At 47.1% G+C, this 22730-nt stretch overlaps 2 protein-coding genes across 7 annotated transcripts in view; both read left to right on the top strand.

The window, feature by feature from the left end:
* The first annotated feature begins 4272 nt into the window (after nucleotides 1–4272).
* Nucleotides 4273–16950, top strand: NCMAP (non-compact myelin associated protein). Its single transcript, XM_051638247.1, has 4 exons — nucleotides 4273–4404; nucleotides 14328–14422; nucleotides 14544–14628; nucleotides 15126–16950. Exons 2-4 carry the CDS (start codon nucleotides 14338–14340, stop codon nucleotides 15265–15267), a joined length of 312 nt encoding a protein of 103 aa, XP_051494207.1. The 5' UTR covers nucleotides 4273–4404; nucleotides 14328–14337; the 3' UTR covers nucleotides 15268–16950.
* A 2504-nt stretch (nucleotides 16951–19454) lies between these two features.
* The window catches only part of SRRM1 (serine and arginine repetitive matrix 1), a 17694-nt gene continuing 14418 nt past the window's right edge, over nucleotides 19455–22730 (top strand). For all 6 annotated transcript variants that reach the window (XM_051637988.1, XM_051637989.1, XM_051637991.1 and 3 more), the window contains exons 1-2: nucleotides 19455–19542; nucleotides 22063–22152. In XM_051637988.1, the coding sequence (XP_051493948.1) occupies nucleotides 19522–19542; nucleotides 22063–22152 (111 nt within the window). In that variant the 5' untranslated portion in view covers nucleotides 19455–19521. The remainder of the gene's footprint in view (nucleotides 19543–22062; nucleotides 22153–22730) is intronic.

The raw sequence follows: 22730 nt of genomic DNA, 5'->3' as shown, positions 1-22730 counted from the left end.
TGCAGTCCTGTGATTACCCCTTCTCTTTATATTTCTACCTTGTTACTGAACTGCTCCCCCCCTCCCCAGGAAGACCTCATGCATGTAATGTCTCTTGCTTAATTTATTCCCTGAAAGGTTAAATTTCCATTTTTGTCTGGTTTGGGATTACTGATCTTTTTTAGCCCAGAACAGAAGGTTGTCTTACAAATCTTAGACTTGCTGGGTTTTGGTTTTGTTTTGTTTTTTTACTTTCTCCTCCTAATGTGTAAAACTTTCTAGGAGGGGTTCATGGTCCAGTGTGCTTTTAATGTGGAAAGAGAGAACAGACAAGCCTCATTTCCTTGGAGAAAAATGCAGAAGTATTTCCTTTACTAAACCAAACAGGAGGCACACACCTGGCTGGATCTGTGGACCTCTTTGTTTCTGTGTGGGCTCACACAGCACCTGCAATGCATCATTCTGGGCTTTCTCCACCTGGAGGTAAGCCTGGGGAGCAGAGAGCCACCCTGGAGCTGGATGGTGACTCTGGAGTGAGCAGGAGGAAACTGTGGTCCTTGACACCTCAGAGGAACATGTGCCTCAGCAGCTGTTTGCCTTTGTTCTAAACCTAGATAAAAGACTTTTTCTCCTGTAGCTATTGACCCAGCTGAAAGCTGAGTGAGTGGGACTGCAGGGTTGTCTCCCAGCATCAATTATTTCACTTGAGGAAGGTTTGCACAACCTCTGGTTGGTTGTGTCCATATCCTTCACCTGAAGACCAGGGCTAGACCAGGTTGGTATCATGATACCCACCACTGTGGAGAGACAGCTGGTGTCTTGTGCTTTGGTTGTTTATGTAATTTGTCTTGAAATTGCTAAGTCACACTAGAGAGCAAGCAGTATTGTAGATATTAATTAATGTTTTAAAATCCTCTTCTGAACCAGGTCTCTTGCATTTCAGCATGTTGAGGCTTGCAGGAGGGAATGTTTGATTTCCTTGGTGGAGTGAATATATTCCAACCAGAGTATCAGCAGAACCCAGATGTCAGCAGCACTAGGGTGAGGCACTGAGAAAGTTAGTTTTGCTGCATTCCCTAAAACAGAAAACGAGCAAATTCTGTGTCCTTCCTCACTCCATGGCTGTGTTCCCATGTGAGTAACGTGGCCCAGCCAGCAGGGGCTGGGAAGGGCAGCCAGGTTGAGATGGGCTCTGCTACTGGGGCAGGTTGCTGCAGCTCTGTACTTCAGTCCATCCCTTGCAGAACTTTCTCCTCTTCCCACACTACTGTGGGCTGCCTGACAGCCACAGTGGCTCGTGTTTCCTTTCTTGTACTATTTAAATTGAGTTAGGAATATTATTTTGTTGTTGTTGTTATTAATTAATTTACATGTAATATTCGCCTTCCAAGTCACATGTGCACACTGTTGAAAGAAGCCCCTTCTACTCTAGAGAGAGATCCAGCCCAGGGAGAGCAGGCAGCTGGAATACCACTCCTCTTCCCAGAAAAGAGCCTCATGTTCCTTCTTGTTTATGCAGGATGAGGCAGTGATTGTAAAGAAAACAGTCAAACAAGATGTACTCCCTTGAAAAGATGAATGGTGAATAATCCCCACTGAGCTGTCAGGCTGTGGTTTTTAAAGGAGCTGTGATACCTGCACAGGGTTTTAGTGTGACTGAGGCAAAGGGATTTAGCTGGAAGTGACGAATCTGGGTCTTGGTAGCTATACAAAAAGATTTTTTGCTCAATAATTGGATCTTGAAACTCCTAATTCTGAAACTCTGGTGATAAACCCTCTGTAAGGCTCCTGTGAGCTTCAGTGTAGAAATCAGCCCATCAACACTAAACTGAAGCAAGACTTGTGCTGGGAAGACACAAAGGTTTCTTTAGGAGATCAGTATCTGTTTCCTGCACGGATAGGTGCTATAGATGCTTCCCATCTTCACTTGGACTTGGGCACCAGCTCATGGAACGGAACGCTTGGAGTTGCTGTCTCTGGTGCAAGCACTGAGGTGTTAGGCACCAAGGCAAGGTTTATATGTGGCATCTTTACCAGTGGCTCCCAGAGCACTTTACATGGTGACACTTGTGAACCTGACCAGTATTTGTACTTCTCCAGAGCTACATCAGGTGGGCTATTGGTTCTGGGTGTGTTTGCTGCTCTTTCTCTGCCTCCTCCAGCCAGCTCAAACAACTGAAGGGGGAAAACTCTGTGCCCTGCTCTGACCCCAGCACCAAGTAACCAATGACTACAGAGACCCAGAAGCCTGGTTCTGGTCTGTCACTGTCTGGTGTTAGGTGTGTACCCAATGCTCAGAGCATCCCTGTGGTAAGATGTTTTCAATTTCAACCTATTTCCCAGTTTCAGAATTTCAACATTTCTGTGCTTTTATAATTGGATCTTGATGGGAAGAGAATGTCCTGGCAGGAGAGCTGCCTGGCTCTAGCTGGCTTTGAGCTGTCTCCCACCTCCCATTCTGCTGTGGTGGTTGCTCTGGAGTGCTGGCTGCTTTGCTCCCATGGGATCTGCCAAGGGCACTCCTCCAGCACTGCCTCCTGAGGAACCCAAAATGAAGTTTCTCACAGAGAAGAAGCTGGGAGCTGCAAGGTAAGGAAGTGCTTGGTTTTCAATCCCAACTTCTCTGCAGGCTGCATGTGCAGTCTGGGATGGAGCAGTTTCCTGAGGTTGCCAACTTCTGTGAGTCCTGGTACTTGGTGCTCTCTCTGAAGCAGCAGCTTCTAGAGAAACAGGACTGTGTAAGAATCTTCCCCCTTTTTTTTGTCTGTTTTTTTATTTCCATTATGGCTGCAAAAGAAAAACTGTGATTTACACACTAGAAATAAATATCCCAGTGAATGATGATACTTGAAATTCTGTGATTTTTTTTTTAAATGAGCTCTTGACTTTCTGAGCCAGCTCCTGATTTCTCTTTCTTTTGTTTGCTTATCCAACCCCAGCTGTGGGCTGGAGAAGTTCTAGTCCTCCCTTTGAAGGCTTAATTTAAAGGTGGACAAGGAAGGCATCTCCTTCCCAGCTTCCATCAGGAGTAGGTTTTCCAGCTTTGAAAATATTTCAAGTGTTAGATGAAATCTTTTGCCCTCTAGATCTTTTCATCTTTCCCCCCAGCAGACCCAGTGATTCATTAATGAGCTTGTTTGCTTTAGCCAGTGCCTTATCAGTGAAAAGCTTCAAAATGTTCTGTGCTGGGGCTCTGCAGAGGCTGTGGCACCCAGGCCTTTAAGACCAGTTGGCACAAATTTTGCCCTCTGGGGTACTGGAAACAAACGGCACCCATGTTTGGAGAATGGTGAGGTTCAGGGTTGTGCTGGAGGAAGCTCAGTCCTTGGAGATGCTAATGTGGAGGGATGGGGCAGCTGGAGGATGCTGGGGTGGAGCCTGCAGGAGATGGTGTTAGTTCTGGTTGCAGATGAGGAAGCTGAGATGCAGGACAGGGGGCAACGTTTTCTTCACAGCAGCTCAACAATCATAAAGCATTAACTGAGCCCAGATTGAGGGCTGAGGATTTGAGAACGTTGTTTCCTGGTTTGCAGTGGGAACAATGTCAGGCCCTAGACAGATCCACTTCCCAAGTGCAATTTCCACATGAAAAATGCAGACAGGGACTGTGGGCACATGCTTCTTCCCCATACTGAAGTGGGAAATGCAGAATAAAGCCAACTAAGTACAGGTTAAAGGCAAGGATTCCTTTCCAGTTTGATTCTTTTCATCCTGCTAATGAGGAGACAAAACCACTTCTCTGAGCTTTGGGATTCTTCTCTGAAAGTGCCTGGAAGATCTTTGGTTACTGAAGTCATCCAGAAGTCAGGCTGTTTCTCAGAGCTTTGGAGATCTCCTGGTGAGCTGGAAGCCAGGCAGGATCTGATCAGGTCTGTCTCCATGAAACCACTCAGCAGCGAGGAACTGAATCCCAGCACTACCAGGGCACACACAGCTGTTTCAGGGGCTGGACTGGGGTTTTTCAGGAGGCTCCAGCTGCTCCTCCAGCTCCCTACGACCTCGCTGGGCTGTCCCGGCTGCAGGTTGGGCTGATGTCACTCTTCGCAGCTGGGCTGGGCCAGCCGGTTTTCTTCTCAAACTGCTGAAATTGGGCTTCTTCCAGCCCGACCCGCTGCTGTCTCGGACCCCCAGCCCCACCTCCCCTCTCGGGGTGGCTGCGGGGGCTCTGCCCGGGTCCCCCCGCGCCGGGCAGGGCCGGGCCGGGCCGAGGAGGCGGTGCCGGGGGCCGGACTGGGCGGCCCCGGGGACCCACCTGCGGCGGGGCGGGCTGGGCCGGGCTCCGGGCACCGGCACCGCCCGGGCTGCCCGCGGCTCCCGGGGCTGGCTGGGGAGGGAGCGCGGAGCCCCGGCAGGGGCAGCCGGTTCCCGTCTCCTCTGCGGGAAAGGGGGGCCCGGGGATGAGCTCCTGAAGCTGCAGCATCCTCCGTGAGTAGCCTGGGCAGCCGGGCGGGGACACCGCGGAGGGCTGGGGAGACAATGTGTGGTTGGAATGGGTGTAAATGTCACTGCTCTCCGTTACTTTGCGCTGCCAGGGAAGGGGCTGTGAAGTGGTCGTTTTGGTGGGGTTACTCCGGGTTTACGGGCACGGGAGTGTATATACTACAGCAAACGGTTCTGTGAGCTGCAGGGTTCTTTATTGGTAACTCTAAGCCAGAAAGGAACACAGAACAGATGTCCTCCCACGATTTTCTGATCAACTGGTGCTTTAGCAGTTGTTTCATTAATTAGAAACCTTGTAGGTGCAGGAACTGGAGCTGATCTGGCAAGTTGCTTTCTCCCCAGAAATTTTTCAGTCTGCTGGAAGATGATTCTCTGACGAGCTGTGTCCTTTCCTTGCTGAATCTCTGGTCCTGCCTTACTCAACCCCAGCACCATAAATAAGGTTTTGTTGGGGTTTTTTTTTGTTGTTGCTTTTTTAAACTCTGCTGAGTGGTGTGTTACAAAGGCCTGGCAGACTAATATTTAACGTGAAAAAAACCAGCTAGAAAGCTTGGAGCATTGTGTTACAGTTGGCTGAGTGTCTCCAGCACAGAACAGAACTGTGGTGCTTTCATTATTTGGAAAGACACTGTTTGAACTGTGATTTCTGGTTTTTTTCGTGGTAATTAATGCACTTAACTGCCCCAGGAAGTCCTTGCTAAAGGAAGCATAGTATTTTGTAAACAACTTTCCTTAATGTGCTACATTGTGCTGGATGGAGTGTTTGGGCAGGAGGGTTTAATTTAGGGATTAGAAAGCAGCAGACAAAGGCAGGGCAGTAACGGGTGACTTGGTGGCTCTGTAAGAATTCCTGTCTTGCTGTGTGGACAGGTCACCAGGCTGTGGGTGCTGGGCTTGGACGTAGAGGCCTTGCCAAGAGCATTGAAGGGTTCTGGTGGAGGATCAGGTGTGAATGTGTTTGTCTAGAGAGTGTTCTGGGAAGAGGGGAATGTGCCTCATCCATTCAACAAGTTTGCATACGCAGCACTTGAAAAAAATCCTGTGGCTGCTTCGGTCCTGCTGCCTGTGGAGTGAAAGGAGCTGCCCTTCTGCTCACAGAATTCTCTATGTATGTTTTTAAGACAGAAAAAAGTGAAGGATCTGAAATTTGTGGAGGCTCTGTGTTGAGATTTGTGTTTTTCTGTTAGATAAACAGCTTGATTTGTAGGAGATCCAGTCCAGTACCTGGGAAGCACATTGTACCACATGCTGAGTCCCAGGCAGAGGACAAAAGCCCTAAAACTCCAACCCACAGCTGGCAGTAGACTTGGCTCCCCTGTCGGCAGTCATTCATGAAGGTTTCCAGTCCAGCCTTGCTTCTATCTGGCTGCTGAAGCATGACTTTTATTAGCTACACTAAATTCTTCTTACTTATGGCACTGAACAGTGAATTTCTCAGGATTTAGTGCACAAAGGAGCTGGAGGAGCCTGTGAGTGATAAACCATGTGCCTACAGTGGGCTCAGATCAGCAGCTGCTGGGCTGAGGGGGTAAATCCATCAATGCTGAGCACCCTCTGGGGTGCTGGTGTCTGCTCAAAGCAGCCCCTGCTCCATGGGATGGTGCCTCATGTGCTGGGCTCTCCTGCCCTTGTACCTGACTGGGATCAGCTGTGTTTGGTGGAGGCTGCTGAGTGAGCCTTGACCTGGCCCATTGTTGGGTATGTGGGAGAATTAAAAAATGTGGTGGGGTTGACTGTCCTGCTGTTATTGAGCCACAGGAATCAAGAAATGCAGCCAAAATCTATAGTGTTTGTTGAGCTTCTTGCAGGGAGAGATGATATGAGGCATGAATGGAGATCACAGACAAGGAAAGCAAGAAAAAAAAGCTGCTGGGATGTCTGAGTCACCCAGTTTCCCACTGACATAGCTTCATATTTTCATAACCACCACCATGGAGCAACAAAGTTATAACCTAATTCCAAGGGCCCTGGAGTCATGGTGCTTTGGATGGAGACAGTCCCATGCCCAAACACATACCTGGAGTCATCCCACCTAACACCAGCACTTAACCACTCTGCTGTGGGCTTGAAGAGAAGGTGCATTTTGGTGGGATTTGGCTGTGCTCAGGCTGAGGAGGGTGAGATGAACCCATGGAGCAGCACAGCAGGACTGGGGGACTTGGGCTGCCCCTCATCAGCTGTGTCAATCTGAAGCACCACAGCCTTGCCTGCTGCACAGCCCTTCCATGCTTCTGCTGGGAGCAGAGCAGAAACCCCAAGAATTACTTAAAAAAAGTTTCCTATTTTTGTATTAGTCTGTAATGGAAGCCTCAAACTCTAGCAAATGTGTGTGTCTTAAGAAAAGGAAAACGAACACCCATCTGCCAGCAGGTGGGAGCCTTGTTGGAAAGGTAGCCCCGGGTGCCAGCTCAGCCCAGCCTGCCCCGGGGCACCCTGTGAGCCACGGGTGCTTGTTCCATGGGAATCTCGGGGCAAGGTGAATCCAGAAGTAGCTGTTGGCTCTGCTGGACACAGCAAGGGGTGCCTGAAGGCACAGCTGGGATTGCCTTCTTCCTTGGGTTTGCTCCTGGCATCTCCGTGCCATTGGGTGACTTTCCCACAGGCAACGAAGGGTTCAGAGAACAGAAGGGACTGGCCAGGGAGGCTCCAGCCTTTCAGTGAGCAGCAGATCCAGCAAGGTGCAGAGCCTGGTAATCATTTCTGCAAAAACATTGCTAAATCTGCAGTGATGTTTTTTAAAACTCTCTTCTCTAGGAAGCTGAAAAGCTGTAGGGAATTTCCCGAAGATTTGCTTAAGAACTGAAACTGAGCCCTGCAGCAGCAGAGCCTGTTCTAGAGGAATATGTGCACAAAGCAGGGTTGACTTTGTGCTGCAAGGACAGCAGCCTGTCCTCAAGGGCAACCTGCTTTTTCTTCTGTGGTTTATTTGTCCAGACCCACTGAATTTAGCACCAACACACCATTTGCTGGGACTTCTTTGAAGAGCAGAGACAAATTGTGGGGCAGTGTGACCTGAGGGGTGGCTGACATGATGCCACTGAGGGCTGTCAGGCTCCAGCCCAGGCTCCAGCCCAGATTAATTTTCTTGCTTTCCATTTGAGTGCAGGCGTTGATGGCTTCTAAAATTTGTCACCTTGACTCTCATTCCCCCTCCCCTATGAGTCATTCCTGCCTTGAGATCCATACAGGTGCCTGGAGGCATTTTTCTTCTTTCTGAATCAGGTTTTTTTTCTGGGTAATATTTAACTGCTAACTACACATCCCTCCCTCCTTTGCCCCCCACCCCAGTGCTCCCAGGAACACACAGGGTGTGTGGGACCTGGTCAGTGTGCAGTGGGTTAAAGCCACCTGATTACAAGCAAAATTGTGTCATGTTTGGGGAGTCCAGGTGGGCTTTGGGCTCCTTCACCTGCTGCAACAGTCATTGCTTTTTAAATGCATGAGTGCAGGTGGATTTTCTTCGCCCACTGCTGTAGTGAGCCTTGTAACCCACCAGCCTGCATTTTTCCTTCCCGAATCACAGGTTAATTATGTTGCCAGGCACCAGTGGGAGCTGCTGCTCAGAATTATGGTTCTGCTCCTCTCTCTGTGCACAGAAGGGGCTTCCAGCTCCTACTGAATCCAGATGAGCTGGGAATCAGCCTCAGGCTTTGTTCTGCACTGTGAATTGGCTGTCCCTCATGTTGACTTCCCTGGCTGAGTTGTGTGCAGGAGAGCTGCCTCTAGCACACATGCAGCTTTTCTGGGATGCCGTGGTCCTTCTGTACCAATCTGCTGTAAAATGTCTTGGAGAAGTTAATCCCATCCCTCCCAGAGAGGCTGGGACTTGCTGCACAGGGCATGTATCCCACATTTCCAGAAGTTTTCAAAACACATGTCAACGTGGCATTTCAGAACATGGTTTAGTTGGCTCTGTGGTGTTGGGTTGACAGCTGGACTTGATGATCTTAGAGATCTTTCCCAGTCTTCATGATTCTTTGATTCCATGATCCTGTGTGCAGCCATTCTCACTGAGCTACTGAATCTGTGCAGCAATGACTGAAATGCAGGATGCCCAGATGCCAAGGGATAGAAAACCTTCAGTATCTGCTCAGACAAAGCCTTCTAGTGGATGAGCACATCTGAGAAAAAAAAAAATGACGTATGGTTTTCTTGGCACAGTGCAGAGAACAGTGAACTAGCTCCAGCCCCAAAGGAGATACAGATCACTGGCCTGTCATGCTGCACTGTTAATAAAAAATGTCCTGATTGCAGGGAAACAATAAGAGAGATTACTGACACTGCCTGAGCCTTGGAAAGCACCTCATGAACGTGGAAATCTGTGTCCTCAGTCTGGGCTTTATTTTGCTTTAAGTCTTGAGACATGGTTCTGTGCTGTTGAAAAGTAAGGAATCCTTTCTCAAAAAAACCCCACCACCAAGCAGCCTAGTGCACCTTTCCCTCTTTGTTATAATAAGATGGATCCTGTAAGACTTTTGATTTGTCAGCTCTAGATTACACCACTCAGAGTTGGTTAATTTAGCACCTTGTGTAAGTGGTCATAAGTTAAAAATGTAGCATAAGAGTCTGCTAATAATAATTCTAAAAAGCTGCTGACAAAAGAAAACCTGTAGCATTCTTTTCAGGAATAAGCTGCAAATTGCTCCTAGGTCTCTCTTAATACCTGACATATCATCTCTGCCTTGCATGTAAATGGCAGGTTTCTTTTACAAAGTTATTCCATTTCTTCTGCAATTAATCACTTCAGAGCTAAATAATTAATAACTCCATCTTCTGTAAAGGCACCATTGGACCAAATGATTGATTGTAAATGTCTTTTAAAGAGCTTTGCTATATAATCCAGCACATTAACCAGACCATTTTTTATTTTGGATGATGTATTAGCTTCACATTTCAGTTTTGTTTTGCATTTCTGGATGGAGTGGGTTTTATGTATCCTGACTTCCATGAGGCTGCCTGGAAACTGAGGCAAGTAGTAAAGAGTGTGTGGATCCAGGATGGGAAATCCCAGACAACCAGCCAGAACTAGTGGGAAGCTCTAGATGACACAGACAATATTGACAGTGAAAGAGGGGGGAGTTAAGGTGTTTTAAAAAAAATAATAATTCAACAACAGGCATCTGAGTTCAACCTGACAGACTCACTGCATAGTTGTGTGACCAGAGTGGAGGTTCCACTGCAGCAGTGCAAGCTTTGAGCTGCAGGAACTTCAACAGTGTGGTGGTGGCATGGTGAGGTTTGTCCACTTTCAGTTGAAATCCTGGTGCTGACATATATTTAAAAAGTACCTAAGCAAGTCTTCTAATCCCAGTGTGTCTCAGATCCTGGCTTGTAACCAGTGGGAAAATACCTCCAGCTTGTTTTACTTCCATATCCTGGTTTGCTTGAATAGACAATCCTACCCTGAAGGATCTGGAGGGGTTTTTGTGATGTGAAAGCACTTCCCTGAACATGGTGCAGTTCCTGTTGTTCCCATGAATAAGTGCATTCACGCGGAGGGAGAGGGGAAGTGTGTGTGGCCCAGCATTTTAAGGCAGAAAATTAGAATTGGGAAATCTGCAGTTCACAGCCTAGTTTAGCCATTGCTTCTGGGCGAGTCAAGGACAAGGTCTATCTGGTTCAAATTTCCAAGCAGGGCTTTGGAAACGAGGGCATTCTTTCCTGGGGACCTGGCTTCACTTCCCCAGCTCTTGCCATCTGTGTGAGCTGCAGGGTTTTGGCCCCCCTCAAGACAACAGCCACGCAGATAGAGTATTTTTTTTCTCGGTGCTGCTGTTGCACAGCAGAGTTTCCTGCAGTTTGTGTAACTTTGTCTTGGCAAGGAAATGAAATACTTTTAATATGTGTTTTAACAACAGTGAAACCTGAAGAGCTCATGCCAGAACCTGAGACAAATGCTTCTATAAAGGTGCTGGTCTGACACCAGGACACGTACCAACACACAGGCTTCATACAGAGCAGGCCTGTTTGCCTCAGGCCACATTTATGCCTTCACTCCTGCCAGCCAGTTTGACCTTGGTTTTTTTTCCTTCTTCCTCCCTCTTCAGAGCCTCACAAGGTAAATTCAGGCACATTCAGGTCTCACTGAAGCACACTGTGTTTTTATTACTTTCTGAAATTGCAGTTTGTCTCAACCCCCGGCGATGTCCCTGTTGCTCGTGGTGCTGCTGGAAGGTGAGGGCAGGAGCACGTGGCCAGGCTGCCTTGAGGCTGTTTGGATCCAGGATGGATGGCCTGCCAGTTTACAGGGAGCTGAAGCTGAGTTTGTCACTCATAAATAGAATCCTGTTTCTACTCTGTGCCACAAAATTTCAGTTGATTCCCCTGCTGCTGGAGAAGAGCAGAGAACAATGAAACATGTGGCTCCCAACCACCTGGTGTGTGCTGTGATTAAACAAAGCTCCTTGCACAGGCAGGGAAGGTCAGGCTGTTCAGGCAGAGGCAGGAGTGGAGCTGAAACACCCATCCTCTTCCTTCTGGGATTGCTTGCAAGTCAGGTCCTTGAGACCTCTAGGACTGTCACTTCTAGGCAAGGAGAAAAACTCCAGATTTACTTAGAAGGATTAATTTCTCCTGTGGATGGGAGTGAGTTTGCTGCTGAGGGTGATAAGCAAAATGAGCTGAGCCTCAAGCAGACACTTGTCCCATTTCTTAGTGGGTTTTGTGACTTCAGACTCTGCCCTGCTAACATATTTGGGAAGGGAATCAAGTCCCAGAGTAGCAGAGCTCTGGCAGCCAGGGCTCTTCCTTAGACCTGGATAAGTAAGGAGGGAAAAAATCTGTGCAGCTGAAAGGATGAATTAATTCTCTGATTGAGCTATTGGGTCAAAACTAGTACATATTTCTGCTGGAGAAACAATGGCTGACTTTGTGTCCAGTTCAAAGCCTGCAACCCAGCTTGCTGCAAAGCCCACCTTTTTCTGGGAGGCACAGCACTGAATTTGTGTGTCTTCCTAACCAGCACCTGCCTGCCCTGGCAGGGAGTTGGCTTTTCAAGTCCAGCTCTCCTGAAAAAACTCAAACAAACCCCTCTTTTCCCCCTCACCCTCCTCCTGTAATTGCCAGGTGCTGCAGGAGCTGTTTGACAGATGAGCTCTGCTTCCCAGCACAATCACTCAGCTTCAAACTCAACAGGGCAGGGGGAGGCAGGATGGCTGTATTAAAAGGGGCCATTTTGCTGCCACTTGCCAAAAATAACCTATAAGCTGTACCTGCAAAGGTGTTTTAAATGGAAACATGCCCAAAGCTCAACTTGATGGTAACATTTCCAGCTCTCCATGATATGGGGATAAGCATAATAAGCAGCAGTGTGTGCCCCCACCCCCAGTCTGGAGACCTGTGGGTGAATTAGTGGCTCTCAGAATCCTGGGCAGGTGTGTGTGCACAGGAGAAGTGTGTGACATGTGTCATAAAGAAAGAATGTCCTGTGATTGCTCGATCAAAGTCCAGCTCTTCTCCCCTGCTATACAGCTTTTATTGAGCACTTTTGATTTTTCCAAATGTTTTTCTAAAGAGAGTAGGATCCAGCCTGCAATGCCCAGTGGTGGGTTGCCATGGATTTTGCTGGGTCTCATGGGCTTGGTCAGGTGTAACCCTGCTGATTCACAGGGGAGGAATGAAGCAGAGACTTGCTGCAGGTAAAGCAGCAGAACCAAGGACTGCTACCCCCCACCCTGGCCTGAGGCACAGACCTTGGACCTCTTCACTTGCTACACAATGCAGAAAAAAAAAAATGATTTGATGCATTTTTCAGACTGCATCTTAGATTGTTACACCCTGTTGGATAAATTAATCCTTTTTGTAAACAGGCAGCTTCACTGACAACAATAAAATGCTTTGATTATAGGTGACTCATGCACAAATCAGTCACCACTGCCAAGGTGGTTTGAGCCAGAGGGAGGTTAGTAGGTATGAATATTACATAGCTTAATATTGAAATTGTTCTGCCTTCTTCATTTGGGATTTTTATTTTAGTAGCCAGAGGAGGAGAAAAATGCTTCTGTCAAGCTGGAATCTGTGCTCTCCTAGTCAGGAGCAACGAGGTGCAAGTTGCATGTGGCTTCTTCTGCACTATGTCCACAGTCAAAATACTTGCTCAGCTTTCCCCAGCCTGAGTGGGATGGAGAGTCTCTCCAGCCTCTGCTTGTCAATCCAGTTTCTAATGGATGGTTGGGGGAACAGATGGGGACAGTGCTGTCACCCCAGCTTCAGTGCCTCTCACAGGTTCCTCCAAGGCATGTGTAAATAATTTCACTGCACTATACAATAAGGCTGAGCAAACTCTAAAGACAAAATATTTCTTTCAGCATGGAAAGATCTATAACTACAGTTGATGGTCGTGTTGCTGAATTAATTTGACCTTGGCTAAACAAAGGAGTCATTCAGGCAGAGGAGAATGACCCAGTTACAGGCTTGAGGCAGTTATTTTTGTTTTTCTAAAGAAAAAAATCTCCAGCCTTTTTAAGAGGATCGAAGTATTTAATGAATCAACCTTGCAATTCTGATCCCTCCCACCCAGGCACACACTGGCTGTTCCCCTTCCTGCTGCTTCCTGATCTCTCTCATTCCTCATACACCCATTAGAGGAGCCTCCCAAGTACACACCATGTGTTGACTCAGCTCCTGGCCTCCCCACCCCAAAACAGCACCTTGCCTGTCAAGAGCAATCAGAGCTGTGTCTCCTTGCCTCCCCAGACTGTACCTGCCACTACATGTGTTTTATTTATTTGATGGGTGCTGCTTTGCAGAAACCTTGAGGCAAACCTCAACAAGGGGCAAGGAGGGAAGGCTGCCTTTCACATGTCCAGCTCTTTTTAGTACCAACTGATTTCTATCTACTTTTTTTTTTTTCTGGCTCTTCCATAGCTCGTGCTCTGTAAAATCAAAGCTACTAAGAACATGCTGCACATCCACAATATCCCAGTGGATTGTAACAGAGTAGAGCAGAGTTTTTGCTGGTGGTACTGGGCAGCATCTGAAAGAGGAAACTCAAATCCAGTATCAGGTGTTGGAGAGTAATTTAATTGTCAATGGTAGTTTAAGGATATTAGCTCTCTGAAGCTGGGAGCTGTAATGGTTTCAGAGGTCTGTTTGAAGTGGTACTGACACCCTGCTCAGGCTGAAGGAGTCTTTTAATGGCTAAGGTTACTAGTCACATTTAGAAAACATTTGGAAAACGCTTATAAAATCAGTAAACACACAGGCTGCTCTTTCTAGGTCTACAATTTTACCCTGCCAGACTGCAGGAGCAGGCATATTTTCAACTATCCACTTGCAGGCTTGTCCTTTCCAATAATAGACCTGAAATGACACTGGCAGAGCAAGGTGCTGGGCTGAACTCACGTCAACTTTCTGTCACAGTCACACTGCAATTTGGTTTTCTGTCATGAAGTCACTGCTGTTTGTCATGTAACTTTTGGATCTTCAGATTAGGGGGTTAAATGTTTTTTCTTCTCTGTGTTAGATGAATGAATCTACTTTTAATTCTATAAAGCAGTTTTTAAACTTTTCTGTGGTGACTTTTTTCCTTCCTTAAAGACATACCACTCTTCACACTTACTGGCTCAGGGATCTGAATCTCAACCTGAAATAATAAACTGAAATCCTAAAGCACTTCTGTATTTATCCAAAACTTGCATAACAGCAATTGTGTATTGGTAATAATGCATTATTGTGTTTATATCTTATCCTATTAATACTGAGCAGTGCATATGTTAAGGCAAATTACTCAGGACTAGATGGTAGCAACATTTTCATTGGCTTCAGCAGGGCCAGATTTTCACATTAGGAACCTCAGTTCAGTGCTCCTGCACTTCATTAGCTCTGAATCTTTAATTATCACTGTCAAATTTTGGTTAATATTTTATGAACTCCTTCTTCTTTGTGTTTTTTTTTTTTTCCTTCTGTAGCTGAATCAAGATGACGACAGCCACACCACTAATCAATAACACTCAGTTCTCAGTAAATGTGACAGCAAAGTCTCAAGAACAAAGTCTCTATCAAAGTAAGAACAGTGCTGGGGTGGTGGCTTTTTTTAAAGTGGACTTTGAACTTAGCAAACTTCAAACAGTAACTGTGACAACTTTGCAAATAAGACTTTTTTTCCCCCTTTGTTTCCCTCCTAGGCTCTGGAGCAATAGTTGCTGCCATCGTAGTAGGAGTCGTTGTTATCTTTACAGTGGTTCTGCTCATCTTGAAAACATACAACAGGTAGGTGGCCAAGTTCTGTGCTTCACTGAGACAAGGCAAGATGAACCCAAGTCCCTGTGAGGTGAACTCTCATCTAACAGGACTTTTCAGTAGCTCTTGCTGGAGATTTCCAGGAGAATCCAAACTATGATGTGCTTGATTTAAGTGTCCTGAATCTCGCCATCAGTGTTCTGTGATTGAACTGCTAGGAAGCAGAGAGTTTCTTGCTGGAGGATGCTTGATGGAAGCTCCTTCTAGGGATTCCTGTTGGCACAGGGAAGGTTTGCTGTGTGCACCAAGGCTTCCAGGGAGGAGCTTGAGAAGGGCACTGGGTTGGGCTTACATGCTCTGGAGGCACTAACTCACCATTTAGTATCTTCGGGATGAAATCCTGGCTACTATTGAATCTTCCAGAGCTGTTTGATGTAACCTGCTCCTTGGGAACCTTCCCAGTACTTTCCATGGGATAGATCACCCCAGTGCCAGCCCTGGTGACAGTTTCATTTTTTCCTTTACAGACGCATGAGAGTGAAGCGGGAGCTGGAACCCAAAGCTACCAAAGCAGCAATGCCACCTCCCCTAGGACACACCAGCACCAGCCTGTCCCACCATCCCACAGTGACCTTCATCCCTGTGGATATCCACATGCAGAACAGATAACTGGGAACACCCCACCTCCCTGTGAGTGAAATGAGATGGAATTCTTATTTACATGGACGTGAGACTCCTCAGCAAAGAGATGCATTTGGAGCAGTGATGAACTCTTATTTTGTCTATAGATGGAAATTAATCCTGCTTTCCATCTCTGGGAGGAAAAATAAAAGGTCTGGACGCTTTTCATATAACTGAAATCAACTGGTGGAGGCATCTAAGTAATCAGAACCACAGTGAGACCCAGTAAATCAAGGCCATTCATTGGGAGACAAGATGCACACTCATGTGTTGTGGAGCTTTTGCTTCCTCTCAGAGTTTTGAGCTGCTTCTGCTCAGCACTGACTGATGATAAACTGGAAGAAAAAATTTGGACGTGCAAGCTACAAACTCAGGCTGAACCTGGGTTTGTTATGATGTATGTGAAACAGGTTTGTAGCCAATTTTATACATGATGGATAGTACAGGAAATGTCAAATTTGTATTTATCTTTACTCATCTTTCATGTTTCTAGTGCCACATACCTATGGTTTGAGATAAAAATTTTCCTTTCCAACTATTTTAAAGCCTTCTTACAAACTTGGTAACCCACCCACTTCCAAATCAACTCAATGTATTTTCACTCTCATGCCAAGAATGGCTTGAGGTTCATTACTGGCTAGAATGCTTCATCCTACACAAAATCTGAGAAGTTCTTTAATTAAAGAAGGGAGCATGGGAAGGCAAGAGAGGCTTCATTCAGCTACTTTGGTACAACCCACCTCCTGAAATGCTTTGTTCTCTAATGCAGACTGAGCTTGAACTATTTTTAGAATTCTTTTTGTGGTAGAAAGTAACTGAAAGAAAGTGATGTCTTTTTGCAGCACTGACTCTGGTGGGTGTACAGCAATGCGACAGAGAAATTCCCAAGGATACTCCCAGCCCAGTGAGTGGGAGCACAGAGCAGCATTGTCAGCCATTCAGGGGCTGATTGTCTCAAGTGTGCAAATCAAAGCAGCCCTGAACACACTGCCTGACAGGAGAGACAGGAAGGGTCAAGAAATCCAGGAGTGAAACCCTGGTTTTAATAGAAGCACAGGAGGCTCTGAGAAACAGCTTCACTATTTCACTCACACATCTTACATTTGATGGAATCACTCACTTGGATGGCTGGGCAGGGGGTGAAGAAAATGCAGCAGTGTCATCACAGCCTGGATTTATTGTGTTGGGGGTGTCCTGAGTCACTGCCAGCCTTTCAGTTCCAGCTGCTGTGGCCATCAGAGGGCTCCAACCTGTTTGTAGAACAGAAAAACTGTTAGTAGGGTATTTTAACTCCTGTTTGGGGCACTCTTGTGTAACTGAATTGATCACAGAGAGCCTCCAGCTGTAAAGCTTTTGGTCCTGCACTTGTGCTTCTCCCCAGTACTGTCACCTGCCACCAACTGTCACATCCTGAAATCAGGCATGCCAGAACAAAACTGACCCTCCCCAGAGTGACATGGCCAGAGACTGGGGCCATAACTTGATCTGATTGTTCCAAGATGTGAATGTATCTCTTGAACAGGTCATTTTTATTTTTGTGCAGCAACTAAATGCAATTATTTGCAATTCTTTTTGCTATGGAACTGGAGCACAGTTGGAATTCCAAACTAAATATTAAGACAGCTGTTTGTGAAGTTCCTAAATCTTGTTATAAATATTTGACTTGTCCTAGTTCTCTAACTTTTTTTCTTTTTTTTGTGGCAGCAATGATTGATATGATCATTCAGAAGGGACTGAAGGTGCCAATTTTATTTTCTTTCCTAAAAATATAAAGTAGCTGCCTTCCTGTTTCTGTCTCTGGACAGCTAAGGACATTTTGGGAGCATGTCCCACTGTCTCAAAATCAAGATCTTGCTGTTATTTTATAACATTATCAGCCAAACCTACTTCTAGCAAACTGTGTTTACTTTCCTTTTGCAGAAATTCAAAGCAATGATGTTTGCTTTGTTTCACTGAAGCAGAACAAGCAATTGTAGATTGGTAGAGTACTGGTATTGGCAGGAGAATTGCTGCCTCGACCACAATAGAATTGCTCAAACTGGAAAACTCCAAGTGTGCTGGTTTACCAGAGAAATTTGCCTTATCTTGGCACAGCCTGGGAGGCCCCCACAAGCCAGGCTGGCTCCTGTCAGCAAAACCCAAGCTTATGCTGACCAAGTAAAATCACCTTCTTAAGAAAAAAAACCTAAAAAAAAAATCACTGAATTTCCACTGCACTGCCACTATACTACTTGTTTGATTTGCTGTGGACTGAAGTTTTCCAGGAACAATCCCATGCTGTCTAATAGCAGCTGCTTCAGTGCTGATTCAACTTGCCCTGTCCAGGCACTCAGCTTCCACTTTCAAACCCCCAGTTTTTGGAAAAAAGCTCCTCTTTAGCTGCCTTTGTGTGCAGACTTGCCATCAGGTAAACCTGCTAGCTAAAAAAAATAATAAAATAATCAACACCTAAAAGCTGATATTGCAAATTGGTCTATTAAATAAAGCCCAGACCACAGAGAGAACAGGCAAGGTAAGTGTAAGAGCAGGGACTGATTCACACACTCGTTAGAGATTATCCATCAAGCTCTGCAAATTAATACAAAGCTGAGCCCTCAGTGGCACAGGGCCCCCGAGTGTTTTTTTCCTTGCTAACCATTATTTCTACTGCATACTCCACAGTTGTTCTGCAGTGGGTCTTGGAGGAATTAGTATTTTTTTTCTTGCTCCTAAAAGTCTTCCTAGAATTTATGGCTTCAGCAGGTTGGAGCTTTGAACCTCAAGGCTGGCACTTTCATTCTACTGGTGCAAATACCCTAGTAAATTGTTTCTGTTTTCACTTCTGGATGAGTCCTGTTGCCCAACACTTCTCCAAGGCAGCTTTCCCCCCTTCTGGGTCCCTCACCCACTGTATTTCAGCAGAGCCCGTAGCTCCATCTAGTGTCCTCCGGCCATTTGACAGGTTCCAACTCGTAGTTCATAGAATCATAGAAACTATTCAGGCTGGAAAAGCCCCTTGGGATCACCGGGTCCAACCATCATCCCTACTCTACAAAGTTCTCCCGTAAACCACATCCACCAACACCACATCCAAATCACCCTTCAACACATCCAGGGATGGTGACTCCTGTTCCAGTCTCTAACCACTCTTGCTGTTAAAAATTTTTTCCTAATGTCCAGTCTGACCCTGCCCTGGTGCAGCTTGAAGCCCTTCCCTCTTATTCTGTCACTAGTCACCTGTGAGAAGAGACCAGCATCAGCCTCTCTACAAAGACCTTCCAGGTAGTTGTAGAGACTGATGGGGTGTCCCCTCAGCCTCCTCTTCCTCAGAGTAAACACTCCCAGCTCCTTCAAGTGTTCTTCATCAGGTTTATCCTCCAGGCCCTTCAGCAGCTTCGTTGCCCTCCTCTGTCCTCGCTCCAGCACCTCGAGATCTCTCTGGAATCGAGGTGCCCAGAACTGGACACAACCCTCCAGGTGTGGCCTCAGCAGTGCTGAGCCCAGGGGGACAATCACCTCAAGTTTTGATCCATTACCCCATGCCTTTTCATAAAATCCTACTGCTTTGGGAATCACCCGGTACGAGAGCTCATCTAGCTCATACATGGGGACGACGCAAACTCGCAGGAGGGTAACAAAGCACAGAGCCCTGCGCGGACTGACCGGGGCGCTGGGTGAACACACAGGCCGCAGGGGAGGGCAGAGGCGCAGGCCGGCCCCACGGCCCCTCGCGGGAGGGAGGTGCAGGACTCCCGCTGTCTTCCACGGGCTCACACCGGCCCAGGGCTGCCTGCTGCGCTGAGGAAGCGGCGGCGGCCCCGGGACCCCGGCGGCCCCGGGACCCCGGCGGCCCCGGGATCCCGGCGGTCCCGCCCGAGGCGCCGCGGCCCTCACAGCCCGCCCGGAGCGCGCGCGGCGCCCGCGCATGCGCCGCTGAGCCGCGTCAGTCCCGCGCGGCCCGGCCGAACGTTCACATCTCGCGAGAGTCGGATTAACCGCCCCTCCCCCCCCCCCCCCTTCCGCGCGCCGCCAAACGACGTTCACCTCCCCCGCCCCGCGGCGCCGCGCTCCGTGATTGGCTGGTTCCCTCGCGCGCACAGACCCCCCGCGGCGCCGCCCACCAATCGGAGGGCGCCGGCTCCGCCCCCCCCTCCCCTCCCCCCCCCCCGCCCCCTCAACGCTCCGAGCGGGCGAGGGGCTGGCGGGCGCGCGGTGCACGCCGGGACGGCAGCGCCTTGAGCCGGAGGAGGCGGAGGAGGCAAGATGGACGCGGGGTTCTTCCGCGTAAGTGCCGGCTCGGGGGGACGGGCGGCCCCGCGGGGAGGCCTGGGGCCGGGCCGCCGCAGGTCCTGCCGCCGCGCTGGAAGCCGCTGGCGCCGCTGCTCCCCCGGGGCAGCGCCGCCGTACCCCGCCCCCGCCCTGCGCAGGCTCCTGTGAGGAGCCGCCGCGAAAGAAAATGGCGGCGGGAAGCAGGCCCGGTGCGGCCGGGCCCGGCCGCGAGGCCGCGGGGCTGCGGGGCAGGGAGGGGAGCGGCCGGGGGGGGGTTCATCGCCCCAAGGCCGGGCTCGCCGCGGGGGGGGGCAGCTGCTCGGTGCCCGCCGCTCGGGATCTGTCGCCGCCCCCGCAGGCTCGGCCCTGCCCCGCGCCCTGGTGCGGCCTGGCACTGCCGGGCCCTGCGCTGGGCCTGCCGGGCCCCGCTGGAGGAACCCGCAGGAGTTGGGACCCCGGGCCGGCTGGGGTCACGGCTGGTTCCCGAGCTACCGGCTGGCGGCCCCGAAATGCGCGGAAGTGTGGGAGAAAAAGCCGGGAGCAGTTGGGAAGTGAACCAAGCGAATAAACGGAGCTGCGCCTTTTTTTGGAGAGAAATTTTTAATCTGACACGAATATTATTACCTGTCATAAAAAAAAAAAAACAAACAAAAAAACCCCAAAAACCAAACCAAAACCCACAAGAAAACCACTTTATTTTTAGCTTGATAATTGTGTATTTCTTCAATAATTGAGTTTTTATTTTCTGTTCTTACAGCGGTGCTGTATTTTCTGCAGAGGTTATTAAACAATAACCTACCCTGGGTATATTTATTTTAAACCTTTTCTCCCATTAAATAGAGTGAGCCTGTTTTTGGGGTTCTTTGGCAGTTTTGAAAACCTGTTAAATTTTCCAAGATTCATTCACCTATTCAGCCTTATTTTTTTATTCCTGCAACTAGGAAGCTTTTGCAACATGAGGGCCCACTTTAACTCTTCACTCAATTCAATTTTGAGTTAACATACTAGCCTGAAAAGAATAATTACAAATTAAATACACACTTGCACTCTGTAGTGCAACTGTTAAGTCTAGAAATCAAGTAAATATAATTGACAGCAGAATTACTGGGTCTGGAAGCACTGAATTAGAAATCTAATATTCTTTTGAATTTACCTGTGGAAGGTGACTTTAAAAACAAAAGCAACACAGCACTGAAATGAGACTGTGAACTGTGTTCTGGTCAGGTTTTATTCTCAGTTCAGGAGAAACTAAAGTTCTTACTGAAATTACAGAAGTTCAACAATTTAGGATCACCTTACCAAGAAAGTACTATCAGTAATTCTTTTAGTTCTTCACTCGTCTGTCAGGTAGTCAGAATATTTTGTCTCTGCCTTGAAATTCCTGTGTTATGGTTCTCTGTGTGTTGTTTGGCTACCATCCCTGCCTGCCATGTGTTATAAGCAGGCTGAGAAAAATTACTTCCCATTTCACTTCTGGGTTAATGGAAGAATCAAAAGAGAAAGTACAGAACATTAAATTATTGAGTGATCTGGGGAGTATTGTGGGTGTTGTTAATGTATAAACCACACAGCAGACTGCAAATACTACAAAGAGTTTTAAAAAAGACTTGATCCTGGTCAGTGCTTGTGCCACAGTCAGTGTTCCAAACAGGAATGTTAATAGTCCATTTCCTTTTCAATAGCTGATCACTTCCTAGCATGTTCATTCCAGGTGCTTTCTGATAAAATGAAGGAGTTAAGTCACCTGAGAATTGGAGCTTTTTCTTATTTATTATCTATTTGTTCCTGAGCAGCTTACATTGGTGCTGATTCTCAGCCCTTTCTTACATGTATAGGAAATTGCATGTATTAAATTCTCCTGTTTTCCATCAGTCAGGTTGATTTTCTGAATAAACTTCATGTGTGAACTGTGGGTTTGAATCATTAACAAGTCATCAGTATTTGGGTGCAGTTCTGCACATATTTTTTTTCTGTGTGGTTCTGTTTACTCCTCCAAAAGTAAATTTTCCAGAACTCAACTTTAAAGCCTTTCAATTCCAAATGAATTAACCTATAGTTTCTGTTCATGAAAGTGGAACGAGTTGGTGAACTTTAACATGATCAATAAACCAGGAATTCTTTGTACTCCTGCTGGCTCCATATTGGCTGATTTGCTGCTTAGAAGTTTACCCAAAGTTTCATAGATGTCACTGTAAACCAATCTGAGGTCTTTGTTCTTGGAAAGAGGAAAAAAACAGCTTATTCTTTCTGAGGAGTTTGTGAATTCAGCATAAGTCTTTTTCATAGTGACTTGATCCTACTGTAGTTTTAAATTTTAAGTGGTGTGCCAGGGAGATAATGTGATTAAGGTGTCTCAGGAGTTTCCTTATTCCAAGTTTCAGCAGCAGGTGAAGGCTGGAGTGCTAAAAGGCACCTTAAAAGGTTAATTTGCTTGTAGAAGGGTAGGACTGATGTAGCCAGAGAAAATGTGGGAAATTAATCCTTGAAGATGGTAGGATGTCAAACAGACTAAAAATTTCCTTTCCTGTGCTTTAGGGAACAAGTGCAGAGCAGGACAATCGCTTCAGCAACAAGCAGAAGAAGCTGTTGAAGCAGTTGAAATTTGCAGAATGCTTAGAAAAGAAGGTAAGTTGGTTGGGATGAGATAGGAGATAAGGAACATGAATTGGAGACACTTGTCAGTGGAGTAGTTGGGTGACAGGTGGTACATCCAGGAATGTGAGGAATGTCTTCTTTAAAATTACACTGGAGGATATTTGGAACATTCATTTGAGCATCACAGATATATGTGATCTAGTTCTAGTACTAAATATCACTAGAATTTTATGTAAAAAACAGATTCAAAAGAATTTCAATTTTCCAGAAATGCTGAGGAATTTAGAATTCTAGGCACCCTCAAATTAGAAGGCACCTTTTTTTGGGTTGAGTTTTTATTGTTGATGTTTCAAGTTTCCTAGAATAGTGTGTTGGAAGTGCTGGTTATCCTGCAAGTGAAGTGACTGCAGTGCCAGGCTCTGCTGGGAGTCCACTGAGGACAGCTCTGCTCAGAGTGCCTTGCTTAGATGCAGTTCTTTGCCCTGTGAAAGTCTTCACCTGTTGATCCTTAGGGAAGGTGCTTCCTGGGGTGGGTGTTTCAGAGCTGCAGCCTGGGTAGTTGCTGGCTGTAGTAAACATTTAGTAAACTTTATTTCAAAGCATGGAAC

The sequence above is a fragment of the Apus apus genome, chromosome 21 (genome assembly GCF_020740795.1).
Source record: "Apus apus isolate bApuApu2 chromosome 21, bApuApu2.pri.cur, whole genome shotgun sequence".
Classification (NCBI taxonomy): domain Eukaryota; kingdom Metazoa; phylum Chordata; class Aves; order Apodiformes; family Apodidae; genus Apus; species Apus apus.
This window is presented reverse-complemented; position numbering and strand designations above follow the sequence as displayed.

Coding starts and splice junctions, on each gene's coding strand:
- NCMAP (XM_051638247.1), top strand. CDS start 14,338: ATGACGACAGCCACACCACTAATCAATAACACTCAGTTCTCAGTAAAT. Junction 14,423..14,543: donor AGAACAAAGTCTCTATCAAA/GTAAGAACAGTG, acceptor TTTCCCTCCTAG/GCTCTGGAGCAATAGTTGCT. Junction 14,629..15,125: donor ATCTTGAAAACATACAACAG/GTAGGTGGCCAA, acceptor TTTCCTTTACAG/ACGCATGAGAGTGAAGCGGG.